General features: G+C 43.1%; 1 protein-coding gene across 1 annotated transcript; it reads right to left on the bottom strand.

The window, feature by feature from the left end:
• Positions 1-1,038: 1,038 nt before the first annotated feature.
• LOC149469715 (uncharacterized) lies at positions 1,039-23,886 on the bottom strand. The gene is made up of 8 exons (XM_089668761.1): positions 23,711-23,886; positions 22,816-22,912; positions 13,149-13,235; positions 11,094-11,316; positions 10,875-11,023; positions 10,492-10,605; positions 1,573-1,708; positions 1,039-1,149 (listed from the first exon to the last, which is right to left on the bottom strand). Exons 1-8 carry the CDS (start codon positions 23,884-23,886, stop codon positions 1,145-1,147), a joined length of 987 nt encoding a protein of 328 aa, XP_089524887.1. The 3' UTR covers positions 1,039-1,144.
• Positions 23,887-24,197: the final 311 nt, after the last annotated feature.

The raw sequence follows: 24,197 nt of genomic DNA, 5'->3' as shown, positions 1-24,197 counted from the left end.
CCAGGTCCAGAGTGTCTCATGGGTCCCTGTACGGCCTCCTATTGCTGCTGTCTCCATCGCCACACTCTGCCATGTGCCACTTTCAGGTCTCCTTACACTGTTGGTGGGTTCCATTTTGTCATAGGGTGCTGGCAGATTACGGGCCTCCCATTGCTGCTGCCAGGCCCGTAATCTGCCATGGGCCCCCGTACCGCCTCCTCATGCTGCTGCCAGGTCCAGAGTGTGTCATGGGTCCCTGTATGGCCTCCCATTGCTGCTGTCTCCATCGCCACACTCTGCCATGTGCCACTTTCAGGTCTCCTCACACCGCTGGTGGGTTCCATTTTTGTCATAGGGTGCTGTATGGCCTCCCATTGCTGCTGCCTCCACCGCCACACTGTGGCTCCACACTCTGGTTTTGGCCCCGTGACTGCCCAAATGAGTGAAGTGTGCGGTGATTCTAAGATCGACGGCACTCATCTGCATGTCATACTGACTGACAGTATTTCTCTTCCCCAGCAGACTCCAAGGGCATTTAAATTAAAGGTACAGTGTTCTGCACTAATATAAAGGCTCTCTGAAGCCTAGAAACCCTTTTTATAAGTTAAATTCGCAGCGAATATATTCGCATCGAATCTATTCCTCGAATTCGCCAAATCGAATTTTTGAATACTTCGCTCATCTCTAGTGAGAACTTGCCATGTGGTTCCCCTCACACGAGTTCATGACACTAGTGGCAAGCATCCCTCATCCTGGCCCAGTTTCAGACAACTTGTGCTCAGCTAGGCTGGTGAATCTATGGGGTTTACTAAAGCTGGAGAGTCCAAAATCAGACTCCCTTCTGCATAGAAACCAATCAGCTTCCAGGTTTCATTGCCAAAGCTTCATTGAACAAGCTGAGGTTAGAAGCTGATTGGTTTCTATGCAGAAGGGAGTCTGATTTTGGACTCTCCAGCTTTAGTAAATAAACCCCGTGTCAATTTTGAGCAGCACATTTCGATTGGAATCTATGGACAGATTTGCTTTGTCACTTCCAGGAAGTACATAAAAAAGCCACGCTAATTGAAAAATATTTATTAACATAGTAGCAAAATTACAGGTAGCCAGTCATGACTGAACAGATTACGTTAGGACACATTCCGCACAGCTGGACACATTTAGTAGATCATTCTGTAGAGGGAGAAAAAAAAAAAAAAAAAAAAAAAAAAAAAGGAAGAAGTCATGCCACTATAGGTTGGGGGAGGGGGTGAAGTATACACTGTACAGTCACTGATTTGCATGTGACAATCAAATCTTTCTAAAATTCAGAGTCAAGAACACACACACACAACCATCTGTCTGAGAAGAGACCTATGAGACGTGTCTATAATCCATAGTGGTGTTTAGCTGGTGTTGTAAATTTAGCTACCTGGTGACAAAAGTTAGGACTTTTCATGATCATTGTAAACATGCCAACTAGAATAAGTGAATGTCACCATAGGGAGCACAAAAACCTGATGGGTGCTCTAACATCTCCATTGTATCAAAAATCTAAACATTTTGCCTTTATCATTAACAGTGCTAAAGTAAAAACAAAAATACTGGATTTCAGACCTGCTGAAGAGGTTTTCTGCGCTGCCTTGGGCTCCGCTTCACCATTCTGAGCTGCCTTGGGCTCCGCTTCACCATTCTGAGCTGCCTTGGGCTCCGCTTCACCATTCTGAAATTTTCCCTCATTGGCTGGTGTGTCCTATATGGGGGTGGGGGAGACGTTACCCAGCTTTTAAGTTACCGTACATCTTAAGCAATGGCAGCTACTCAGATGTAATTTAGAAGTGCCTACTTCAGTAAGCCAGTATAAATTTACAAACTGACAGCCATGCAACATGTTGCCTTTTGCTTGCTCATGTCTTGACACACACCAAAAACTGACATTTTAAAGGTTAACAAGTAAAAATCAGAGCTGAAGTCTGCTTTGCTCCATCCCAGTACCGATATCCTGTGAGCGGTATCCTTTTGCTGCCGCCAACATCTTGACCCATTCCTATTGTCAGCTCGCATTGGCATTGGTGGGATGACAACTCCGACACATGCAAATAGGTGTTAATACCTCCGTTCAAGAAGGAAGCTCCGTAACACTTCTGCAATGCATACCTTTCTTCTATCAGTTTATTTAAGCTAAAAAGTTCCTTTAGTCTCCCGAGCACCAACATGTCTGTGTTGCCTTCACCGGCTAATTGAATTATAGTTACTTATATGGGATATGTAGTGTACCACTGCCATCTAGTGGCAAACATGAATGGCAGTTCTCCTCTGGATATGTAAATTCTCAGACAGGAAATGACTTTTGGTTTCTGAAGCTCTTCAGCCACTTTAGATTGCCATTCACTGTGGATGCAGTGTGCCCAATTCTCTCCCAAGGGGCTCGAGACATCACCTGTAAGTGCCTGTCTTCTGTGTCATCTGTCATTTATGCTACACTAGTTATTCTATGTATACTGATATGCTGTCATTGTATTGTGTTTCAGTTTCACCTATAAAATAAAGTTAGATTGGGAAAGAGATATGGGAAGAAAAATAGGAGGAGCAGAGGAAAATGCTCACATTAATTCATGAAAATAGTATGAGGGAAGTAGAAATAAACTATAAGTGTTTAAATAGATGGCAAATTTCCCCTAACGTAGAGCACAAGATAAATATGGAAATGTCACAGATGTGTTGGAGGATGTCGAGAGGTGGGCACGTGGTATCATATGTGGTGGGAGTGTTCAGAAATACAGGTGTTTTGGCGGAGGATAGTTTATCTGATTAGAAAAATTACTAAAATCAATATAGGATTGGATCCAGAACTAGGTCTCCTGCATATCTCAGAGCTCTCAACGAAAGCATATAAGAGCTTGGGGATATGGCACTATTTGACCGCAGCAAAGAGCTTGATCCCAAGGTACTGGAAGAGAAGAGAGGTGACAACTGAGGATTGGATGGATAGAGTAAATCAGATATCCGGGACAGAAAGATTGTACTATACGTACGAGGACAAGTTGGAAATCTATAATAAAAAATGGAAAGGTTGGGAAAAATACAAAGCAAAGGTGAAACTCATGAAGAGATAACACTCCTGGAAGTAGGATTAGAATGGAGTTTAGGAATAATAGAAATATATGGAGTTAATGAGAAAGAGAAAAAAAAAAAAGAAAAAAAAAAAAAAAAGTGGAGCGTGGGAGGGAGGGGGGAAAGGAAAAGGAAGAACACACACACACACACACACACACACACACACACACTACATAATGGAGAATTATGGTTTAGATAACTATTTTAATAGAAATGTTGAAATGTTTTGTATATGATGTGAAAAATAAATAAATATTTATAAAAAAAAAAAAAAGAAAAATAAAGTTGGATTCTTTGGTAGACAACACAAGCAGTGGGCTTCTGTTTGCTGGAGATTCTGGCAAGGGTTTAGCTGTCAGTTTAGAGCCACTCAGTCAGTGTTTTGAGAATGGAAGTGTGAAAAGGTGCAGTGCAACAAGTCTGGAGATAGGAGTCACTGCACAGACAGAATGAGTCTAAGATCAGGAAGGCAGTATGAGGCTGAAGATCGGCCACCCGGGACACATCAAGGCAGGGAGAGCATGTCAAGTGTCCAGCAAGATGATGCACGCTCACACTCGTCTAGATCAGCAAGGTCCAGTCAGATTTCATCAGCAAGTGCCCTTTTAGCCAGAGCTCGCGCCAAAGCAGAGGCAGCTCGTGTTCAGCTAGAATTCGCTGAGAAAGAGGCCACCGTTAAGGAAATTGCTGAGAAAGAAGCCGCCGCTGCAGCAGCAGAGGCTGACATTATGAAGGAAAGATCAGAGAAAAAAGAAAAATCAGAAGCAAAGTTGCATATTCTTCAGCGTCAGTGTGCAGCCACCGCTGCAGTTTATGCCGAAATGGAACGGTCTGGAAGTGGGTCTATCCACGAAGGCCCATATGTGCCTGAGAAACCCCTCTCCGCAGTAAAACGCACAAGGGAGTATGTCCAAGAACTTTCAAGCAGCAATGCAACAAAAAGTTCCCCAATCCAGAGTCAGCTGAATTTAAACCAAGACCAGCAGAACCCCTGAGTGTACGAAAACAAACCCATGAGGCCAGCAGTACCAGAGCGATTAAAAATGAATCCTAACTACAGCAATCCAAACACCAGAGTACACAAGATGTCACTAAATATCTCATCAGGTTTAATGACTGCCCTGAGAATTACTGGGCATGGAAGTCCCCTTTTCTGTATGCAGTCAAAGACTTAGACTTATCAGCAGCCGAGATGCTGGACCTGATAAAATGGCTTGGGACGGAGTCTGCAGAACATACAAGAAGGATGCGCAGGATACATATATATATATATATAACCTTCCAGCAGGACTTTATATGGCCTGGCAAAGGCTAGAGGAAAGATATGGATCACCAGAGGCAATTGATGCTGTAATGAAAAGACTTGAGTCTTTCCCCAAGCTAAACAGCAAAGACAACTTGAAACTGCAAGAGCTGGGGGATATTCTTTGGGAAGTCCAGTGTGCCAAAAAAGAAGGCCAAGAGGACTTGCACATTTAGATACTGCCAGCGGTACTAAGCCAATAGTGGAGAAACTCACAACCTGCTAGGAAAAAAAAAAAAAAAAAAAAAAATGGGTGAGTGTTGGAGCCAAATACAAAAGAAGAACATGTCCCCTTCCCCCCTTTCTTTGTGTTTTCTAGATTTGTACAGCAGCAAGGATCCGGTGTGATCCCAGCTTCTCCTTCATCACCAGCAGTCAACTGCCAAAGGCAGAAAAGCCACTTAGATCCTACAATAGGACTTCAGTGATCGCCCACAAGACAACAGTTCACTCTGAGGACCCAGGCTGTCCAAGCAGCTACAAGGTAAAACACCTTTGAAGGTCCTGACAGACTTTGCCCACTTCATAAAAAGCCCCATCCTCTAAACAAGTGCAAAGGGTTCAAAAGTAAACCCATCAAGGAAAGGATAGCCTCTTAGACAAAAACGCCATCTGCTTCAAGTGTTGTGGATCCACTAAGCATGTAGCAAAAGACTGCAAAATACAAGTGGATTGCTCAGAATGTGGCAGTAACAGACATCACAGCTTTACACCCTGATACATTGCCCTCATCTTTCCGCTCTTCAGCGACTTATAGTGGTTGATGCAGAGAGCAAAAGGATAATTCAGCTACCCCAGTAATGTCCAAATGCACTGAAATTTGTGGCAACAGTACAAGTCCACGCTCATGTGCCAAGATCTGCCTAGCAACAGTGTACCCCACAGGGAAAAAGGAGAAGGCAGTTAAGATGTATGTAGTTCTGGATGAACAGAGTAACAGGTCACTGGCAAGGTCAGACTTTCGATGCCTTCAACATTACATCAAGTGCTATCCCATACACCCTAAAGACATGTGCAGGAATGATAGAAAGACTTCAGGAAGAAGAGCTACTGACTTTACTATTGAGTATCTTGACAAGAGAGTCTGTCTCTCACTTCCCATTTTAATAGAGTGTGATAGGATACAACAGAGATCCCTTCACCAGAAGTAGCCTGTCATCTCAATTCAATATCTCACCTTATTCCAGCTATCCAGACAGATGCCTCTATTCTACTTCTTGGGAGACATTCTACAAGTACATAAGGTACGCCAACAAATTAATGGGTCCTTTAATGCCCCCTATGCCCAAAGACTTGACCTAGGGTGGGCCATAGTAGGAGAAGTTTGTCTAGGAGCAGTACATTGGCCTGACAGTGTCAATACTTCAAAGACATCTGTGCTATTGAATGGGTGCACATCCCTCCTAAGTCCATGCCAAAACAGCTTTGTTGTGAAAGAAACCCTTAACATCCCAAAACCATACTGTGACTTTCCTTCTAGTTACAATAGAGACATTAGTAGTGGCATGGAGTCTGACACTTTAGGGAACTCAGTATTCCAGAGAACAAAAGATGACAAACAAGCAATGTCTATAGATGATTGAGCTTTTCTCCATATCATGGCTAAAGAGACTTTCCAAGATGAAAACAATTGGGTAGCTCCCTTACCCTTTTGCACACCAAGGTGTTATTTACCCAGTAACAGAGAGCAGGCCATGAAGTGCCTGAACACACTACGTAAAACCTTGCCAAGAAAGCCTGAAGTGAAAAAAGACTTTACAGAATTCATCAAAAGGATGCTTGATAATAATCATGCTGAAGTAGCACAGTCACTGGATGAAGGTAAAGAACACTGGTATCTGCCAATGTTTGGAGTTTACCATCCACAGAAGCCAGACCAAATAAGAGTGGTGTTTGATTCCAGTGCTCAACATGGAGGTGTTTCATTGAACGATGTACTACTGAGTGGCCCAGATCTAAATAACATACTTCTGGGTGTCCTCTTATGCTTCAGGAAAGAGCCTATTGCTTTCACAGGTGATGTGCAACAGATGTTTTGTTTCCTAGTGAGAGGACCATCGTGACTACCTGCGTTTCCTGTAGTACAAGGATAACGACATAGCTAAAGAGGTGACAGTACATGTTTTTGGTAACAGCCCGTCTTCTGCTGTTGCCATATACTGCATGCGCAGAGCTGCCCAGAAAGGTGCAGAATGTTATGGTCAAGATGCCAAACACTTTGTGATGAGACATTTCTATGTAGACGATGGACTTGCTTCAGCTAACACACCTGAAGGAGCAGTTGACATTCTCAACAAAGCAAAACAGATGCTGGCGGAGTCTAATCTGTGACTACATAAGATTGCCTCTAACAGCAAACAAGTCATGGAAGCTTTCACCACAGAAGATAGAGCTAAAGATCTCAAAGACCTGTGCCTGGGAACAGACACCCTTCCTTTACAGAAGAGTTTAGGCCTAAGCTGGGATCTAGAAAGACTGCTTTGCAGTTTCAGGTTTCTTTAGCAGAAAAGCCATTCACAAGAAGAGGGATCAAATCCACTGTAAACAGTCTCTATGATCCTCTCGGGTTTGTAGCACCAGCCACCATAAAAAGGTAAGGCCTTAGTTCGTGAACTGTCAAGTGGAGAAAGTGAGTGGGATGCCTTACTTCCACAAGAGAGACTCCATGAGTGGGTCCAATGGACAGTCTTTACAAGGTCTTCAAATATCCAGATGTTGTGTTCCTGTTTCATTGTCACAGGCCTGCAAGAGAGAACTGTACATCTTTTCAGATGCCTCCGTTATAGCAATAGGTGCAGTCGCTTACTTGAAGGTAAGCGATGCAGGAAATGTCTGTCATGTTGGATTTGTAATGGGAAAATCCAAACTGAGCCCTAGGCCGGCACATACAATTCCATACCTAGAGGTATGTGCAGCTGTACTAGCGGTTGAACTGTATAAGCTAGTGAGAGACGAGATAGACCTGAACCTAGATGCTGTGAAATTCTTTACAGACAGTAAAACAGTTTTAGGCTATATCTGCAACACTTCTTCTTGTATGTCTCCAATCGGTGAATAGGATCAGACAAAACTGTCCAGAGCAGTGGTTCTACGTACCCTCAGAACAAAGTCCTGCAGATTATGCTACCAGGCCTACACAGCTTGCCTTCAGAACTCTATACGATTCTCAGGCCCACCTTTTCTGTATCTGACAGCTGTAGATAATCCTGACGACAACAATGTTTATCCTTTAGTGGATCCTGAAATTAGGTCAGAAGTAGTAAACTTCAGTACTAAAGCCTTTGACACCAGACTACGGCCGCACTGTTTCGAAAGATTTTCCAACTGGAAGAGACTAAGCAGGGTTATAGCAAAATTCATTCATGTTGCCAAAAGCTTCCAGAAGAAAACCAATGATCAACCCGGAAGCTGGGGAGTTTTCCATGAAAGTCATTTTAGAAGAACTTTCACAGGCCAAAACAGTTATAACTTCTTCTGTACAACACGCATGTTTCAGACAAGAATATATGACTATTGAACAACAAAAGACACTTCCAAAACAAAGCAGTCTTACAAAACTGAGTCCCTTTGTAGATCAAGATTGACTATTGAGATTAGGTGGCTGTTTATCCTTTGCCATGCTGTCAGATGAGAAGCATCCTGTCATTCCTCATGATCACCACATTGATTGTAAGATATTATCACAACCAGATAGTTCACACAGGGCACCACATAACAGAAGGTGCAATCAGAGCTGCAGGTTTCTGGATTCTTGGTGGAAAATGTCTAGTGTCTGCAATCATTCACAAATGTGTCGTAAGCTCAGAGAGATTGGAAAGCCAAAAGATGGCAGAGTTGCCTAAAGATAGTCAATCCTGAACCTCCCTTCACTAGTGTGGGTGTGGATGTGTTTGGCCCCTGGGCAGTTGTAACACGACAAACTAGAGGAGGCAGTGCTGACAGCAAACGTTGGGCTGTTCTTTTCACATGTCTTTCTACAAGAGCAGTGCATATAGAATTGGTTGAGTCCATGTCAGCAGTTTCATCAATGCTCTAAGAAGATTCTTTTCTGTTCGTGGTCCAGCCAAGTGGATTCACTCTGATAGAGGTACTAACTTTGTAGGAGCATGCACAGAGCTGCATATATGCTCAAATGATGCAGAACTTATAGACTATCTGCAAGACAAAGGATGCACATGGATCTTTAACACTCCACACTCATCTCACATGGGAGGTGCTTGGGAGAGATTAATAGGTGTAGCTAGGCGCATTTTAGATGCAATGTTAATCCAAGCTAAACCTACTCGTTTGACTCATGAGACTGAGTACTTTCATGGCAAAAGTTATGGCTATCATTAATGCAAGACCTTTGGTACCACCATCTACAGATCCTGATAATCCTACAGTTTCCATGCCTGCCATGCTCTTGACCCAAAAGGTAGACGGTTTATCAGCCCCTTGTGGGGACTTTAGTACAACAGAACTTCATGTAAAGCAATGGAAACACGTCCAATGCCTGGCTGATATGTTTTGGAAGAGATGGAGGAGAGAATACCTGTGTACCTTACAAAGTCGCAAGAAATGGACGGAGACCAGTCCCAACGTCAAAGATGGAAATGTTGTTTTATTGAAAGATAGTCAAGAAAGCAGAAACTGGCCTGTGGGAATTGTCACAAATACATTGCCAAGTAAAGATGGTAATGTCAGAAAGGTTGAAGTCAAAGTGACGAAACAAGGGAAGTGTATACTAGACCAGTTTCAGATGTCATTGTTCTCCTTTGAATAGCATTTCTGTTGTGTAGCTGGCACAATACATAGCAGAGAGCTCCTCACTGATAGCGTTCAGGTGAGACATTCGCCATTGAGTTAAATTCCATCCTGTGGATTACAATTGGGGTTGGAGATAGTTTGGCCTTGGGCGGCTTCTCCAATCCGAAGATGGGTTTATGGACTAAACTATTTCTTCATGTGGGCTATCAGCTTGAAGTACCACAGCAAAAAGACCCTGATATGTTGCGGACTCAGGTTTTAGTTTATGTTACCAATCTAGGCCGGAATGTATTTTCTTATGTGTTTTCCCCTGTACATTAGCTATGTATAGGTAGTGATATAATATATCAGGCAGGGAGTGTTTTGCCTTCACAGGCTAATTGCATTATAGTTACTTATATGGGATATGTAGTGTACCACTGCCATCTAGTGGCAAACATGAATGGCAGTTCTCTGGATATGTAAATTCTCAGACAGGAAAGGACTTTTGGTTTAGGAAGTTCAGTCATTTTAGATTTCCATTCACTGTGGATGCAGTGTGCCTGATTCTCTCCCAAGAGGCTTGAGACATCACCTGTAAGTGCCTTTCTGTGTCATCTGTCATTTATGCTACACTAGTTAGTTATTCTATGTATACTGATATGCTGTCATTGTATTGTGTTTCAGTTTCACCTATAAAATAAAGTTGGATTCTTTGGTACACAACACAAGCAGTGGGCTTCTGTTTGCTGGAGATTCTGACAAGGGTTTAGCTGTTTAGAGCCACACATAGTCAGTGTTTTGAGAACAGAACAATGTCATATTGGCTTTTCAGGACAAAACAAAAAAACAAAAAAACAAAAAAACAAAAAAAAAAAAACTTACTGATCAGTATTGAAACGCCACACAAAGTCTCATCCAACAAACCTTAACATTTACAGTTATACAAATAACCTCTGAAGAGGTCTGAGTAATGTCATCTGTTACACAGACCTGTGACTGAAATGTCATGCCAACCCCCACTTTGCTTTAAGAAATCACTGCCTTTATGAAACCAGACCATCTAATGGACAAAACTATCAGCCTAGTGGCTCAGTGTAAAGCTATCCTTACTTGAAAACTAGCCCCACACTTAAGGGTAAAGCCCTTACTGTACATACCTGTTCTACCTGACCAGAGTAAACAAATTATACACACCAACCATGAATACACAAGCCATGATGCATCATGAACACACAAAATATAATTCATCATGACTGTGCAAGTGTAGAACATAAAATTACATTGAGAAAAACAAAAAGGAGTAAACAATTGCGAAAACAAGACTTGAGGATTAATCTTTATGAATTGAGCCTCTGAGTAGCACCCTTTACAGTTTTGCTACTTACTTGTTTAGATTCCTTCAGCATCAAAACACCATCCTTCTCTTCTACTTCTAAGTCACTTTCAGTGTCATTATTTGATTTCTCTTCTTCACTGTCAGTCTCTGATGACTTACTGGGCTGGAGAAAATTGGAACACTTATTGACCATAACAAAAGGGTCAAAGTACCAGTCATGAGAAAAACAGTCTACCTTTGTCTAAAAATTCCATTTGCCTTGAGGCCTTTAGCTTCCTCATCTAACTCAATTGAGGTCTAAGCTTTGGCTTTAACAGTCTTATCTAATATTTAATAGCAAATGCAAGTGATGGCATCCTCTCATAATAATTGGAATCCTTTTAAATACAAGTGTAGCATTTTTGCATTTAAAGTTTCAAAATAATAACTTGCCTCATATGTAGGGTCATCAGCTTGATCCTCATCTGGCAGGTCTTCGGTCATGAATGTTACCCAACTGTGATACTCCTCTTCAACCTCCAAGTCATCTTGTTTCCGCTTGCTTCCTTTGCCATGTGGCTTTAGAGGAGACTTCCTAATCTCTGCAAGTAAAAGCTTCTATTTGTACACATTTTATTATTCCCCCAACCCTTGACCACACATTTCTCTTACCATCAGAGCCTTTAGCATTCCCTATACTTTCTGTAGCATGATACCCCAAGGCACACTGTAGTCTGTATGGAGTGAAGAACAGAACAAGTCTAGCCAAACGTCCAATCCTCTTCTTACCACTCAAGTAACGTCTTCTGGGAGAGAGCATCTGATCAGCAACACCAACATTTTCCACCTCTTCAGTGAGGCCAGCAAAGGATGCAATCTTTTTCAGTACTGCAAACTGAGTAAATAAAATAGGGTATAGCAGCCACACATTAACATGGCAGACCTATAGGTTAACATTTAAAAGCAATTGAAAATATACAGTCAATATTAGGAGTTGCATAAATCATTTAAAGATCTAGTAAAATATATATATATATATATATATATATATATATAAAAATATAAACAACTTACCCAATTCCAAATTTTGGTAGCATGCAATTGCCCTTGTAAAAATTAACCAACTGTTTGCAAGATTTCTTATATGATGTCAAGATACAAGATCCCCATAAGATGCATAATTGAACTTAAAGTGTTACTAAACCCACAACAGTAAACATCAGTCTGTATATGCAGTAAAGCATGCTTGTTATACTCACTGTGGAACCCAAGGAGTTAATTATCTGCATTGTGTAAAAAAGGCAGTTTGATGTAATTTTCCTCTGCCCCACCTCTTGTTCAACTGTCCAACTGATAGACTGAACCCCTAGCCACATGCTCAGTTTAGTGTGTATTGCTAGAGGGCTTTTTTCTTCTTGGGAGAGTGCATGTGATCAGCACAGGGCCAATCAGCACTGTCCAGACAGAGGGTAAGCGGTTTTGCATCCTAGATCAGAACGAAAACTCCCAAGCTTTAACCAGTGCTCTGCTGAAGTCACAAGACTGCTTTAACTGCTGATGAGAAAAAGGTATTTAGCAGTTTTAGATTCACTAAAATAATTGCACTTCCATGTTCTGTGTACTGTGGGAGACCAGATATAGTGTTACTAAACACAGGACCCTGCATTCACTAAGTGTTGCATGTTAAATATTGCCACTGAGCAGAAAAGGGTTAGATTTTCTCCTATTACCACAATACTACTTGCTCTGTGCAATGACCCATCACCTGGATGGAAGTAAAGTCACTTAACTGCTTCCCGACCGACCTATAGCAGAAATACTGCTACAGGGCAGCACGGGTGCACAAAACACACATCAATTGCCGGGTCCCGGCTGGTGATTACCGAGCATCTCCGATGGGGAAGGAGAACAGTTTGTAACCAACAGTTCTGTTGGTGCATGCAGACTGCTTTGGATGGCTCTGCACAGCACAGCCATGCAAAGCAGTGTGCTTACAGTGAAGAACATGGACACAACACTTAGTAAACCCACACAGTTAACCCTTGATTGCCCTTCATGTTAACCCCTTCCTGCCCAGTGTCCGTGCTTTTTTTTAGCACGGATCACTATCTTGGTGTCACTGGGGATGTCAGTGACACTGAGTCAGGTTCCCCCCCAACCACTCCCGTGTCAAAATGCCTGCTGCAGTAGGTTGCTGATCACCACCATTGCTAGTAAAAATACATACCTTGCCATAAGAGTCATGTAAACCAACTTGCACGTATTGGGATTTGACGAAAGCATGACAAAAATGTGAATAAATTTTGCTGGACATGTTTAAATAGCAAAAAGTCAGCTATATATTAGTGTCTCAATGGACTAGCAAAAAAAAATAAGTAAATAAATAAAAAAAATTATCCATCTATCTCAGACTATCAAATACCACTGAAAAGGAGGAAAGCTCAATCTGTAAGGAACACAAAACAAAAATAATCCTGTAAAATTTCATTTGGGTGCAGCATTGCATGACCAAACAATTGCCAGTTAAAGTATGGTAGCGCTGTAATGCAAACAATGGCCTGGTCAGGAAGTGGGGGTACACAAATCCTCCAGAGGGCAAGTGGTTAAACAAGGACAGACATTGAAATCCTGAAAGTCTGATCCTTCCATACCTTACCAAAAAATTAAGCTGTTGGATAGAGCTAGGCTTTAAAATCATGCATGAACTAACAATTTACTTGTCCTTACCACATATTTCAAAGGCCAGATATGAGAGATCCTTAAGAGAAGAGACTTAATAAAGCCATGGTTCTTGCCTGGCACAGAGGACTTCGCCTGAAAGAAACAGGTGGCTGAAATCAGATTTTCCAGGGGAGACAAAGTGAATGATTCTAGATTGTGAGGAATTAGATACAAGATAAAAAAGTATCCTACAGGAGATGACAATTGTGGGGGTCCATGGGGAGACACTACAATGGCAAGTTCATCTGGCTTGCTCCCCAAGTGTAGAATTGTAGGAGCGATTTGGCTGCTCAAGTGTAGGCAGAGAAATGGCGTGCTTGTGCATAAATCACCAAATCACAGTATGCTTTATTTGGGATTTGTAATGGAATTTCAAAACAAATGTCACAGTGCTTTTAGAAACTGTGGGTATAGGATTATAAAAAACGTATTTATGGTTGAACTAGATGGACTTTTGTCCAGTTTTAGCCAGCCCAACTATCACTACGCAACTATGAATCAGCAGCATTCTTGCTTAGGGTAACCAAGCCCAAAAACAAATGTTACAGCTTACTAGTCCTTAAAATGTGGCTGCTGCATTTGTTTACAGCTACTACAGACTATACACGTCTTTGTAACCTCCTGTGAGCACAGAAGTACTGACCTGGCATTTATTGAAGACCAGTCTAAGAAAGCCATAGCTCCTGTCATATGTTGATCACAGCCACCCAGGAACAGAAGAGCTTCATTTACAAAATTAACAGCTGGAAAAAAAGCTGGCTGATAAGGTAAGCAGTAATGTTAAACACTTCACTGCCAGAGACTTTTTTTATTTTTGCACACATGGTAAATCCACATTTTAGGTCTGAAGATTACTATGAATATCCTCAAGACAGTTTCAAACCCAGGCACAATACAATTGCAAGATGGTTGGAGTTGTGCAAGATACCAAATGTATCAAGGCTCAGAGTTTACCATACTCATGAAAAGATAAGGTACCCAAATGGATAGGATCCATAAGATTTTAAAGCCTTTACAAATTTGAGTGAGTTAACCATGATGACCCTAAAATTATTGCCCTAATTCTATTGTGCATCACATTGTCATTTTCTCTTGCACAAAGGAAAGCATGTTTGCATTCATGACCGTGTACATGCAGGGGGCTTTTAACTATTGGGCAATTTAGGTTTTCAACTCTAACTTTCTTAAACAATGTGGCTGTTAAGCCCTCAATGACACATGAGGCAACAGGTTCTCTTTAAGGAGACAGAGGCCCCAATGCAACCTCTGCACATTCCTAGCAGTGTGCAAGAGACTGGGCATCTCACTACTAGAGAACCAGAAGCCTGCAAAGATGATGTCTGTTTACATGACACTGCCACCGATGCAGAGTCTGTTGTAGCTAATAGTGGCATCTATACCCAGTGTTTTGGATAGAGTGTGGATAGGAATAGGTTTTACTGCAGCAGATTTTCATTACAGAATTGTATGCAGATCTCCTGGCTGAGTGCAGTTCAGATTAATCCAGATGTTAACTGGCATAAATATTAGCTGAACACATTTGCTTGGCCTTTCAAATCACATACATTTTCAGAAAGCAATCCCACTGGATTCCATCTCACCACATGTATAATTGAACATAAGCCACATGCTCTTACCTTTGTGCTCTCTTGTCTGGAACTATTTGGGCTTGCATTTGTCCCCTTGTTAAAGAAAAAGCCAAAATATCAGAAGAAACTACTGTACACTTGTTAAAGATGCACAATATGCATAGAAAACAATTCAAGAATAAAACATTTGGCAAAGGCTTGTAGTTTTTATTCCTTGCTTTTAAAAAAGGAGCACCAAATTCCCAGCTACAACAAGCAGGTCTGAAGGTTCTCATTAATCCATGTAAGGCTATAGCTAGTATTAAGTCACATCCAGCTGATCTTCTGTAATGAAGAGGATTTAAAGGCTTCTACAAGCCACTTCAGTTCCAAAACACTTGCACTGCCCTCTAATCAGCAGGGTGAAAAGGAGAGTCAAAAATTGACCATAGGGCTATTGATCCAAGGTGAGGTAGCAACAGGGAAGGGAAAGAAGCTGGATCTTCCCAGTCTGCTGTTTGACTAGCATGGTCTTATGCTGCAGGAGTCCAGAGTGAAAAATAGCTCCCTGTCTGGATGTGCTGGTAGTCAGAGGAGATCTTGGCTTCACACAGCTGGGAGAGCAGAAGATTGTGGGTGTAGAGACCAGGGACTGAGTCACTACTGGAGAGTCTCATGCTACACCAATCACTACAGCCAGGTGAACTGAGGACCAGAGTCATGCTGCATCAAAACAAAGGACACCCATGCCGTGGGACTACTGTGCCCATCACTGGATTGGCAAGAGGGCCATGCAGCCACATCCTGCTTCTGCTAGCTGAAGCTAAGCTTCTTTAAGGATTAGAAACTTAAATCGCTTATACTGCACGTAGATTCCAATCAGGACAAGGCCTATGTCCACCAATGGCAAGATTGTTCCCAACGTTAGCCAGCTATAGACCTGTCTTTGGACTAGTTACCCTATAAAGACTCCTGGTATTGCTGCAGTAGAACTGGGCTATAGTTTAATCACCCCTAGAGGACACTAGTAATATAGCATACTGATAGCAGGTAAAGTTACTACTATATTGTTTACCCTTGAGTAGAAGTTAATTGTTCTATGACAAACTGCTACCAGCTAGTGGTCTCACTGTCTATAGTGAACTGGGCTGGTTAATATTTTTTGCCTGCTTATAGGTACAAAATGCCTGTCACTTAAAGTCATAATATAACCATATTAAAATCAGACTGGTGTCCATTCACTAGTACAAAGTTATACAGTAGTTGTGTGCACAGAACATTTATCTTTGAGCTTTTAATAGTAGTATGGTGCCCATTTACTTAATCTGGTGTTTTAGTAATGCTGAGGTTTTTTTTTAGCCTAGGTACAGGACAGGGAACCCAAATTCTCAAGCAACTCCTTCAGGGGTAGCACTACATGTAGATTGTTCAACTCCCACTGTCCAGTGAACACACTAGGACCGTTAGCTCATCATTCCAAAGGCAAAACCACTGTCATCTACGGAGTGCTTTGAAAGTTGGCAGATATCCATGAAGGCAGGACCTAGGGCTGGGGTGCCCAACCTGGAAGAAATCTGTCTTTAATAATTTCTCTTGTATTTTTAGGTTAGCAGTGATGAATAAAGAAGTTACTAATATTTAGCATATATAGTTTTAGGGTTTCACAAAACAGCAGATCGTACTTGCACTTCTGCTGGAGGGATGGCAGTCTGTAGCATATGAGAATGGCACTACTAAGTGGTGGTGTCTACCTGCACAAAGATCAAGTTTTTGTTCAAACACATTATATTGCCAAAAGTATTGGGACACCTCTCCAAACCACTGGATTCAGGTGTTCCACTCACCTCCATGGCCACAGGTAAAATCAGTTGCTCTCAGGAGTTCGGTGAATTTAAGCTTGGTATACAATAGGGTGCCACCTGTGAAATAAGTCCATCTGTGAAGTTTCCTTGCTACCAAATACTGTTAGTGGTATTATAAAGTGGAAGCAACTGGGAACAGTAACTCAGCCATGAAGTGGTAGGCCACATGTGACAGAGCGGGGGTCAGCAAATGCTGAAGCGCACAGAAGGCGCCGTCTTCAATGTCAATAGCTAAAAGACCTCCAAACTTTGTGTGGCCTTCAGATTAGCACAATAGTATGTAGAGGGCTTCATGGAATGGGTTTCCATGGCTGAGCAGCTGCATCCAAGCCTTATACCACCAAGTGCAATTCAAAGCGTTGGATGACATGGTGTAATGCACGTAATCACTGGACACTAGAGCAGTGGAGATGTATTCTCTGGAGTGAATCCTGCGTCAGTCAGTCAGTCTGATGGAGGAGGTGTCTGGCAGTTACCAGGAGAATGGTACTTGCCTGACTGCATTGTGGGGTTGTTTGAGGTTGTGCTTGACCCCCTAGTTCCAGTGAAGGGAACTCCTAAGGAGTCAGTATACAAAGACATTTTGGACAATTTCATGCTATCAACTTTGTGGGAACAGCTTGGGGATGGCCCCTTCCTGTTCCAACAGGACTGTGTACTAGTGCACAACAGTCCATAAAAGACCTGGATGAGCAAGTTTGAGGTGGAGGCACTTGACTGGCCTGACCTCAACCCGATAGAACACCTTTGGGATGAATTAGAACGGAGACAGAGATCCATGCCTTCTCGTCCGAGATCAATGCCTGACCTCACAACACCGCAAATTGGCAACAGAGGCACCAGCTAAGCTGGCACCAACAATTTGCCCTCTTTGAAACTAAGCACTGACATGACTTCAGATTACTAGCAGTACACAGTAAATGACAAACATGAGGCTTACCACCCGTTAACTACGGGTCTCATTGCACAGCGGAAGCAAAAGAATATTACATCACTTCTGCTTTCAATGTGAAACATGTTGGCACTGTCACACCTGCAAATCATGTAGTGTTTCCATATGTGTTATATATTTATTATATAACCTCCCTATACACCATCTTATGCCCACAGCTGACCCAGAGGAAGATAAATTAATCTTCAAACATTGGAGGCTGAACTCTATTGGTCAAGGCAGCCCACATACAGTCAATTTTGGAGGACAGCAAGATACATGTTTCAGACAGGCAATCTACATAAATGCACATCATCCAGAAACAAAGGCGAGGGCCTTTGTCTTCCACAAATGCAGTTTCAACATCTATGTGGGTGATATGACAATAGTTCACACTCTTTAGTAATGCAAACCTAGACTATTCACACCTCCCACCCTGTTCTTGGACAAAGACGTTCACATTCCAGTTTTTAGATTAAAAGGTGTATGCCCAGTGACTACAAAGCTGGGGTATCTTTCTGACACTCATGAATAGAGTGGCTTGGAGTCTCTAACAAATATTCAGTTGAATGTGGCCAACTACTACCAGCTACAAATTGCTGCCACCAATTTTGGCTAGAATTAAGTCTTAAGAACCTTTGGGACAAAAGTGATGTTTGCAGTGTCAGCGATTGCCTGTGGGGATCTCTGCTGGACATTGATCTGTGCGAGGGTACACATCCAATAATGTATTCAGGAATGAAGGTATTGGAATTCGAATGGTGATAGTTTTGCATTGAAGAGGATTTCTGATTCATTACAGTAATACTTGGATGGATTTTTGAATAAAGGATACTGTATTTTTTTGACAGCTTTTTTTTCACCATTTGTGTTCACAAGAATTTTTGATTTGCCCTTTTGGTGAATATCTATATACAGTGTATTCTTTGGAAATCACATGTTGCAATTATTGCATTAATATTTGCTTTACCTGTTGAGCTACTATGCCAATTTAGGCTGCTATTTGTTTGCATTATTGATACCACTAGTCATTGAAGCACAAGCAGGGGGATATTCTGATTAGGGTATAAAAAAAAAAAAAAAAAAAAAAAAAAAAATCCAGGTGGTGACTTCACAGGTACACTGGGTTTTGTTCATTTGAGGCTTAATTACTGCTGAATATTCATTGTCATCAGTGGGGTAATTGCCATATTTGTTGAAAGTATCTTTGGGAAAGGTTTGTGTACTTGCAAATGTGGTAGTGATGGTGGGGAGGGTTGATTAACAGTTAATACTAGAAGGAATTGCATTCTATTATAGCACCTGTATCCAAGGGAAAAGATAGTGGTACCGAGTCATCAAGGTCACCAGCTGCTACTAGCAATCTATAGCAGTGTCAACTTTTCATTAAAGAAATCCAATTATGAGGCCTGTACAAAAATTGTTACAGTATAACAGATATGCACAAGAATTCCAGTGTAAGCTAACTGCCTGTACAATTTTTTCACTTCTCCTATACAAGACAATGTGCTATAGTACAAGCACAGACTACATAGAATGCTTTAAAAAGGAAAGCCATATTAAAAATGCAGGGGCAGAATAAGCCTGCATGGTGTAACATTGCTGGCGGGATGAAGTCATCTGTAATACTTCTGGGAAGATCCAGGTCCACCAGCTACTTTATTCCCCACCTGCTTACACTCCCACCCCGTGAATGCCAGCACCAGGGTATACCCACACACTCACCATATTGTGGTTGAATCAAGGGGACCGGTGGAGCAGGCTGCATTGCTCTTGAAGCAACACAAGGTAGGCCTTGAGCCTGGCCAAAAGAAAAAAAAAAAAAAAAAAAAAAAAAAAAAAAAATTGCTTCTGTGTGGCTGGAGGAAAACATAGGCTCAGGGGTCATGTTGCGGTTTTATAATGGAGGATGAGGTTAAAATTTACCTTTTTGCAGGTAAAATGTGCATTTATTATTTGTCTACAGGAGCATAAAAAGCATTGCACCAGTGATCATTAGATTTCTGATGCCATGCAGGTCTCCTGCAGACCTGTCAGAATATCATAGCCATGTGGGATGCACAACGTACAAGCAAGCAGATAGCCTGACAGGAAGCTTCAACAAACTACCACAATGCTCCAGAGCGCCATTGTAGTAAATTGAATACAAGCTCTACAGCCACTAAGGCAGCTGGGACTTGAAGTTCATTGGTGCAGCTTTAGATTACATTGAAGGCATATGGTTTACTTTAGTGTGTTCAGCTGCTTTTAGTTTTAGCTCTCGCTTTACCCTCCACAATTTTGGAACTTGAAGTTAATTAATTCATGGAAGTCTGTGAATGAATCATGCAGGTGTGTGGGCAGAGCCCGTGTGGCCATGCTGTTCAAGTCTGCCAGATATACAGGGAAAAGTCATGCATGTGACCCCACGTAACATCGATGTCACATGGGGCAGGGTCACTCGAGTGATTTCCCTGGGAGGACCCGTCCCTTACATATTTAAGAACTGTCAAACTACTGGAGCAGGCAGATGGCAGGAGCCATCATCTGAAGAGGAGCTTTTTTTTCCAGGTTGGTTCCAGGCTTTGTGATGGATGTTGGATCTACTGCAGGGGGACATTCTTTCCATAGAGCACTTGTCAAAGACTGTGTCCGGTCTTTCCCACACTACTTTTTTTGTGAATGAGTATCAGGACCATGTACCCCATACTCATAGGAGGGGGGCCAGGATCTGGGGGCCCCTTTTTAAAGGGGGCTTCCAGATTCCGATAAGCCCACTGCCTACAAACCCCCACAGCCACCAGCCAGGGTTGTGGGGAAGTGGCCCTTGTCCCCATCAACATGGGGACAAGGCGCTTTGGGGTGGGGGGGGGGAAATGTGGCCTGGTATGGCTCACTCCTCCTCCCCCTTTCCTGACCCGCATGCTCTAATAAGGGTCTGGTATGGATTTTGGGGGGACCCCCACATTTTTTTTTGGTGTGGGAGTTCCCCTCAAAATCCATACCAGCCCCAAAGGGCTTGGTATAGATGGAAGGGGGGACCCTGTGAGATGGGGAAACAGCCCTCATTGTTTGTGTGCAGTAAATTGATGTTTTGACTGACATTCTGCGGTTTAGCCACAAGATGTCACTGTTTTTCTAACACAGGCTCAGACTGCATAGATATTTGTATATTCATGAAGAGGTGGGGTTTTTAGTGAACAGGAAGAGGAGACTGGAGCCATGTTTTGGACGATGCTGAAAGGAGGGGCCGTGTGAGCTGCAGCTGGGTGAAGCTGATGAGATTGCTGCCAGGAAGCTGATGAGAGCCGAGGAACAATACAGCATACACTACAATATCGCAGGCCTGTTGGAGAGACATTTGTTCTGTTTAGAGTCACCAGCGGATGCAAAGCAGACCCAGGTCGATAAGATTGTGCACACACCTCATTTCAGTGTTGGCGCTTTGAGACTGAATCCAGGCCTATAGTTAGGGTCTCTGTCAGGCCACAAGTGTTGTTACTGACTATTGGAAGGACTCCACAACTTAAAGTGACATTTCACATTGGAGAGCTGATAAAATCCTACAAACTCAAGCCAGACTGGCGTTTTTCTCAGAAGGAATACTCAGGCACGTGCTACAGGACCAGTTATGGGAGAGGGAATACTGTAGATTTGTGTAAGATTGTATGCTGTTGTGCTGCACCACAGGCTAGCCCATACTGTACACTCATACACTGATTCCTGCTCTTTTAGGGTAATAACAGGAAAGGTGGCAGCTTCCTCCACAACTTAAAGTGACATTTCACATCGGAGAGCTGATAAAATCCTACAAACTCAAGCCAGACTGGCATTTTGCTCAGAAGGAATACTCAGGCATGTGCTACAGGACCAGTTATGGGAGAGGGAATACTGTACATTTGTGCAAGATTGTACGCTGTTGTGCTGCACTGCAGGCTAGCCCATACTGTACACTCATACACCGATCCTGCTCTTTTAGGGTAATAACAGGTAAGGTGTGGCAGCTTATTTGTGCCCGCCAGTAGGTAAATTACTTCTTCCTACCTTCATCCATCAGAAGGCGCCGTGCACCACAAGGGTCTCAGCCTTTGTGCTGGGTGTATGTAAATTTATTGTACGTTTCCAGAATTTGTGGTTGTGTTTATTTGCCACATCCAAGTAAAATTCTGTTGTGGCAAAAGCTGGTGTTGAGGTTGCTTTCCTCGTTCGTGACCTCACTGTATCCTGGGGAGCCCACCCTAGTACACAGCTTACAACCCCAAGCAGTTTTTTTTTTTTTTTAAATTGCCGGCAATTGTTTACATTCAGCTGTTAGTGGGAACCCTGTGACAGCTGAAACATTAACACATGGTTGTTACTACTAAAATACCACAAGGCTGGATAAAATAACTCGTGGTATTTTAGTAGAGTTTCATTTTTTCTGACCTCAGTCTGCACGGATTAATTGGTTTTCAATGCATTGCTATAGGAAACGACATGTTGGTTTATGAGTTTTAAAAATCATGCAGAACAAATTAAATTCATAAACCGAGATGTGCACAGGTGCTGCCATGTAGCAAGTGAAGGAAATAAGTATTTGATCCCCTGCTGAATTTGAATGTTTGCTGACTCACAAAGTAATAATCAGTCTAAAAATTGAATGGTAGGTGTATTATAACACTGAGAGACATGCATTTTTTTTTAATTTTTTGTTGCTATTCTAACAAATTACGCACGGATTTGCATGTGCATGAGGGAAATAAGTATTTGAACCCCATCACAAAACATGACTTTGTGATTGCCAACAAGGTATTTGCCACCAAGTACTGAGGTCAGATGTTTCCTGTAGTTGGCCACCAGGTTTTTCTCCAATGAGAAGAGGGAGTCCAGGGATAGCCGAGACTCCAGTGCACACCGCTGGATCAAGAGTGGACTTGGTAATTAGGGGGGCTGAGGGAGATGAAGCAGTTTTTTTTTACCTTTATGCATAGAATGCATGAAGGTAAGAAATCTTGAGCCTTTAGAACCACCTTAAGGGGGGGAAAAAAAAAAAATATATAAAGTTACTTACGGTAACGTCTTTTCCAGTAGTCTTTCAGGACAGCACCTTGAGACCTCGGCTCCTCCCCACCCGAGGAAACACCTCCACCCAAAATAAAAGTTCTCCATTCCCCTCCGACCTCAGTTCTTAAAATAGTACCTCTGGTCATCTGGGGAGACATGACCGTAATAAGATACTCATGTAACCAAATATCAACACTGGGTGGGCAATCGGTGCTGTCCTGAAAGACTACTAGAAAAGACATTACCGTAAGTGCAACTTGATTTTCCCCTTTCGTCTTTCAGGACAGCACCTTGAGAGAATAAGCGAGTACTTGCCCCTCGGGTGGGCTAACTGCTTGCAAGACCTTACGCCCAAAGGCCTGTTCCTGCACCGAGACCAGGTCGAGTCTGTAATGCCTCACAAACGTGTCATAGCTGGACCAGGTAGCTGCCCTGCAGATTTGTCCTGGGGAAACCCCTGCTAGCTCCGCCTGGGTAGTCGCTACCGCTCGGGTGGAATGCGCCCTGATTTCCCCCGGGGCCTCTAGGCCTTCCGCTTGGTGTGCCCCTGTAATTGCCAGTTTTAACCATCTGGCCAGTGTCCTTCTAGAAGCTCTTGCCCCTCCGAAAAAAAAAAAAAAAAAAAAAAAAGGGGGGGGTAGCACTATATCCTGCTCCCTCTAGAACCTCTGGGCCACCTTCGGAATGAAGGATGGGTCCGGCCTTAACACCACTCTATCTGGAAAGATCTGTAGATAGGGGGCTCTGACTGAAAGGACCTTCAGCTCATACACCCTCCTTGCTGTGGTAATCGCCACTAAAAAGGCGGTCTTAATAGTAAGGTCTCTTATCGGGCAGGACTCTAGGGGCTCGAACGGGGCCTTAATCAGTACTCCAAGCACCTTGGCCAAGTCCCATCTTGGAAAATGCCTGGACCTCGGAGGTCTCTGCCTCACCAGGGCCTTAAAAAAATCTCCCTACCTGGCTAAGGGCATCTCTAAGAACACGCCGAGGGCAGAAACCTGGCCCTTGAGCATGCCGATAGAAAGCCCCTTGTCCGCCCCTGCTTGCAGGAACTCCAATACCGAAACCATGCTATGGGTCGCTACTGACAACCCATCGGACCAGGCTGTAAAGCAACCCCAAACCCTGCTATAAATGGCCTGAGTTTCCTCCTTTCTACTAGCCAGCAACATTGCCACCAACCTGGTTGAAAACCCCTTCGCTAAAAGGAGCTGCCGCTCAGAAACCAGGCCGTTAGCCTCAGTCTCTCCAACCTGGGGCATAGGACCGGCCCCGCTGTCAGCAGATCCTTCCTTGGCGGTAACTCCCAGGGCGGGTGTGTGGCTAAGCTTTTTAGTGTAGCAAACCACATTCGCCATGGCCAGAAAGGGGCAATCAGGATGAGCGAGGTTCTTTCTGCCCTGAATTTCCTTAACACCAGGGGGAGTAAGGGGACCTGGGGGAAAGCGTAGCACAGCGGGTAATCCCACCTCTGTCCTAACGCATCCACCGCTTCTGACCCGTCCCCGCGGTTCAGGGAGAACAACCTCAGGACCCTGTTCTTCCCTGAGGCAAAGAGATCTCTGTCCAGGGACCCCAGGGACCCCAGGGACCCCCCCCCCCCCCCCATCTCCTTACGATCGCCTGAAAAACCTCAGTGTTCAGGGCCCACTCCGACTCTCTGAGCAGA

Source organism: Staurois parvus, unplaced genomic scaffold (assembly GCF_062004578.1).
Source record: "Staurois parvus isolate SC_StPar_1 unplaced genomic scaffold, SC_StPar_1.0 ptg000062l, whole genome shotgun sequence".
Classification (NCBI taxonomy): Eukaryota; Metazoa; Chordata; class Amphibia; order Anura; family Ranidae; genus Staurois; species Staurois parvus.
Note: the sequence above shows the minus strand (reverse complement) of the source record. Positions and strands in the feature narration are given on the sequence as shown.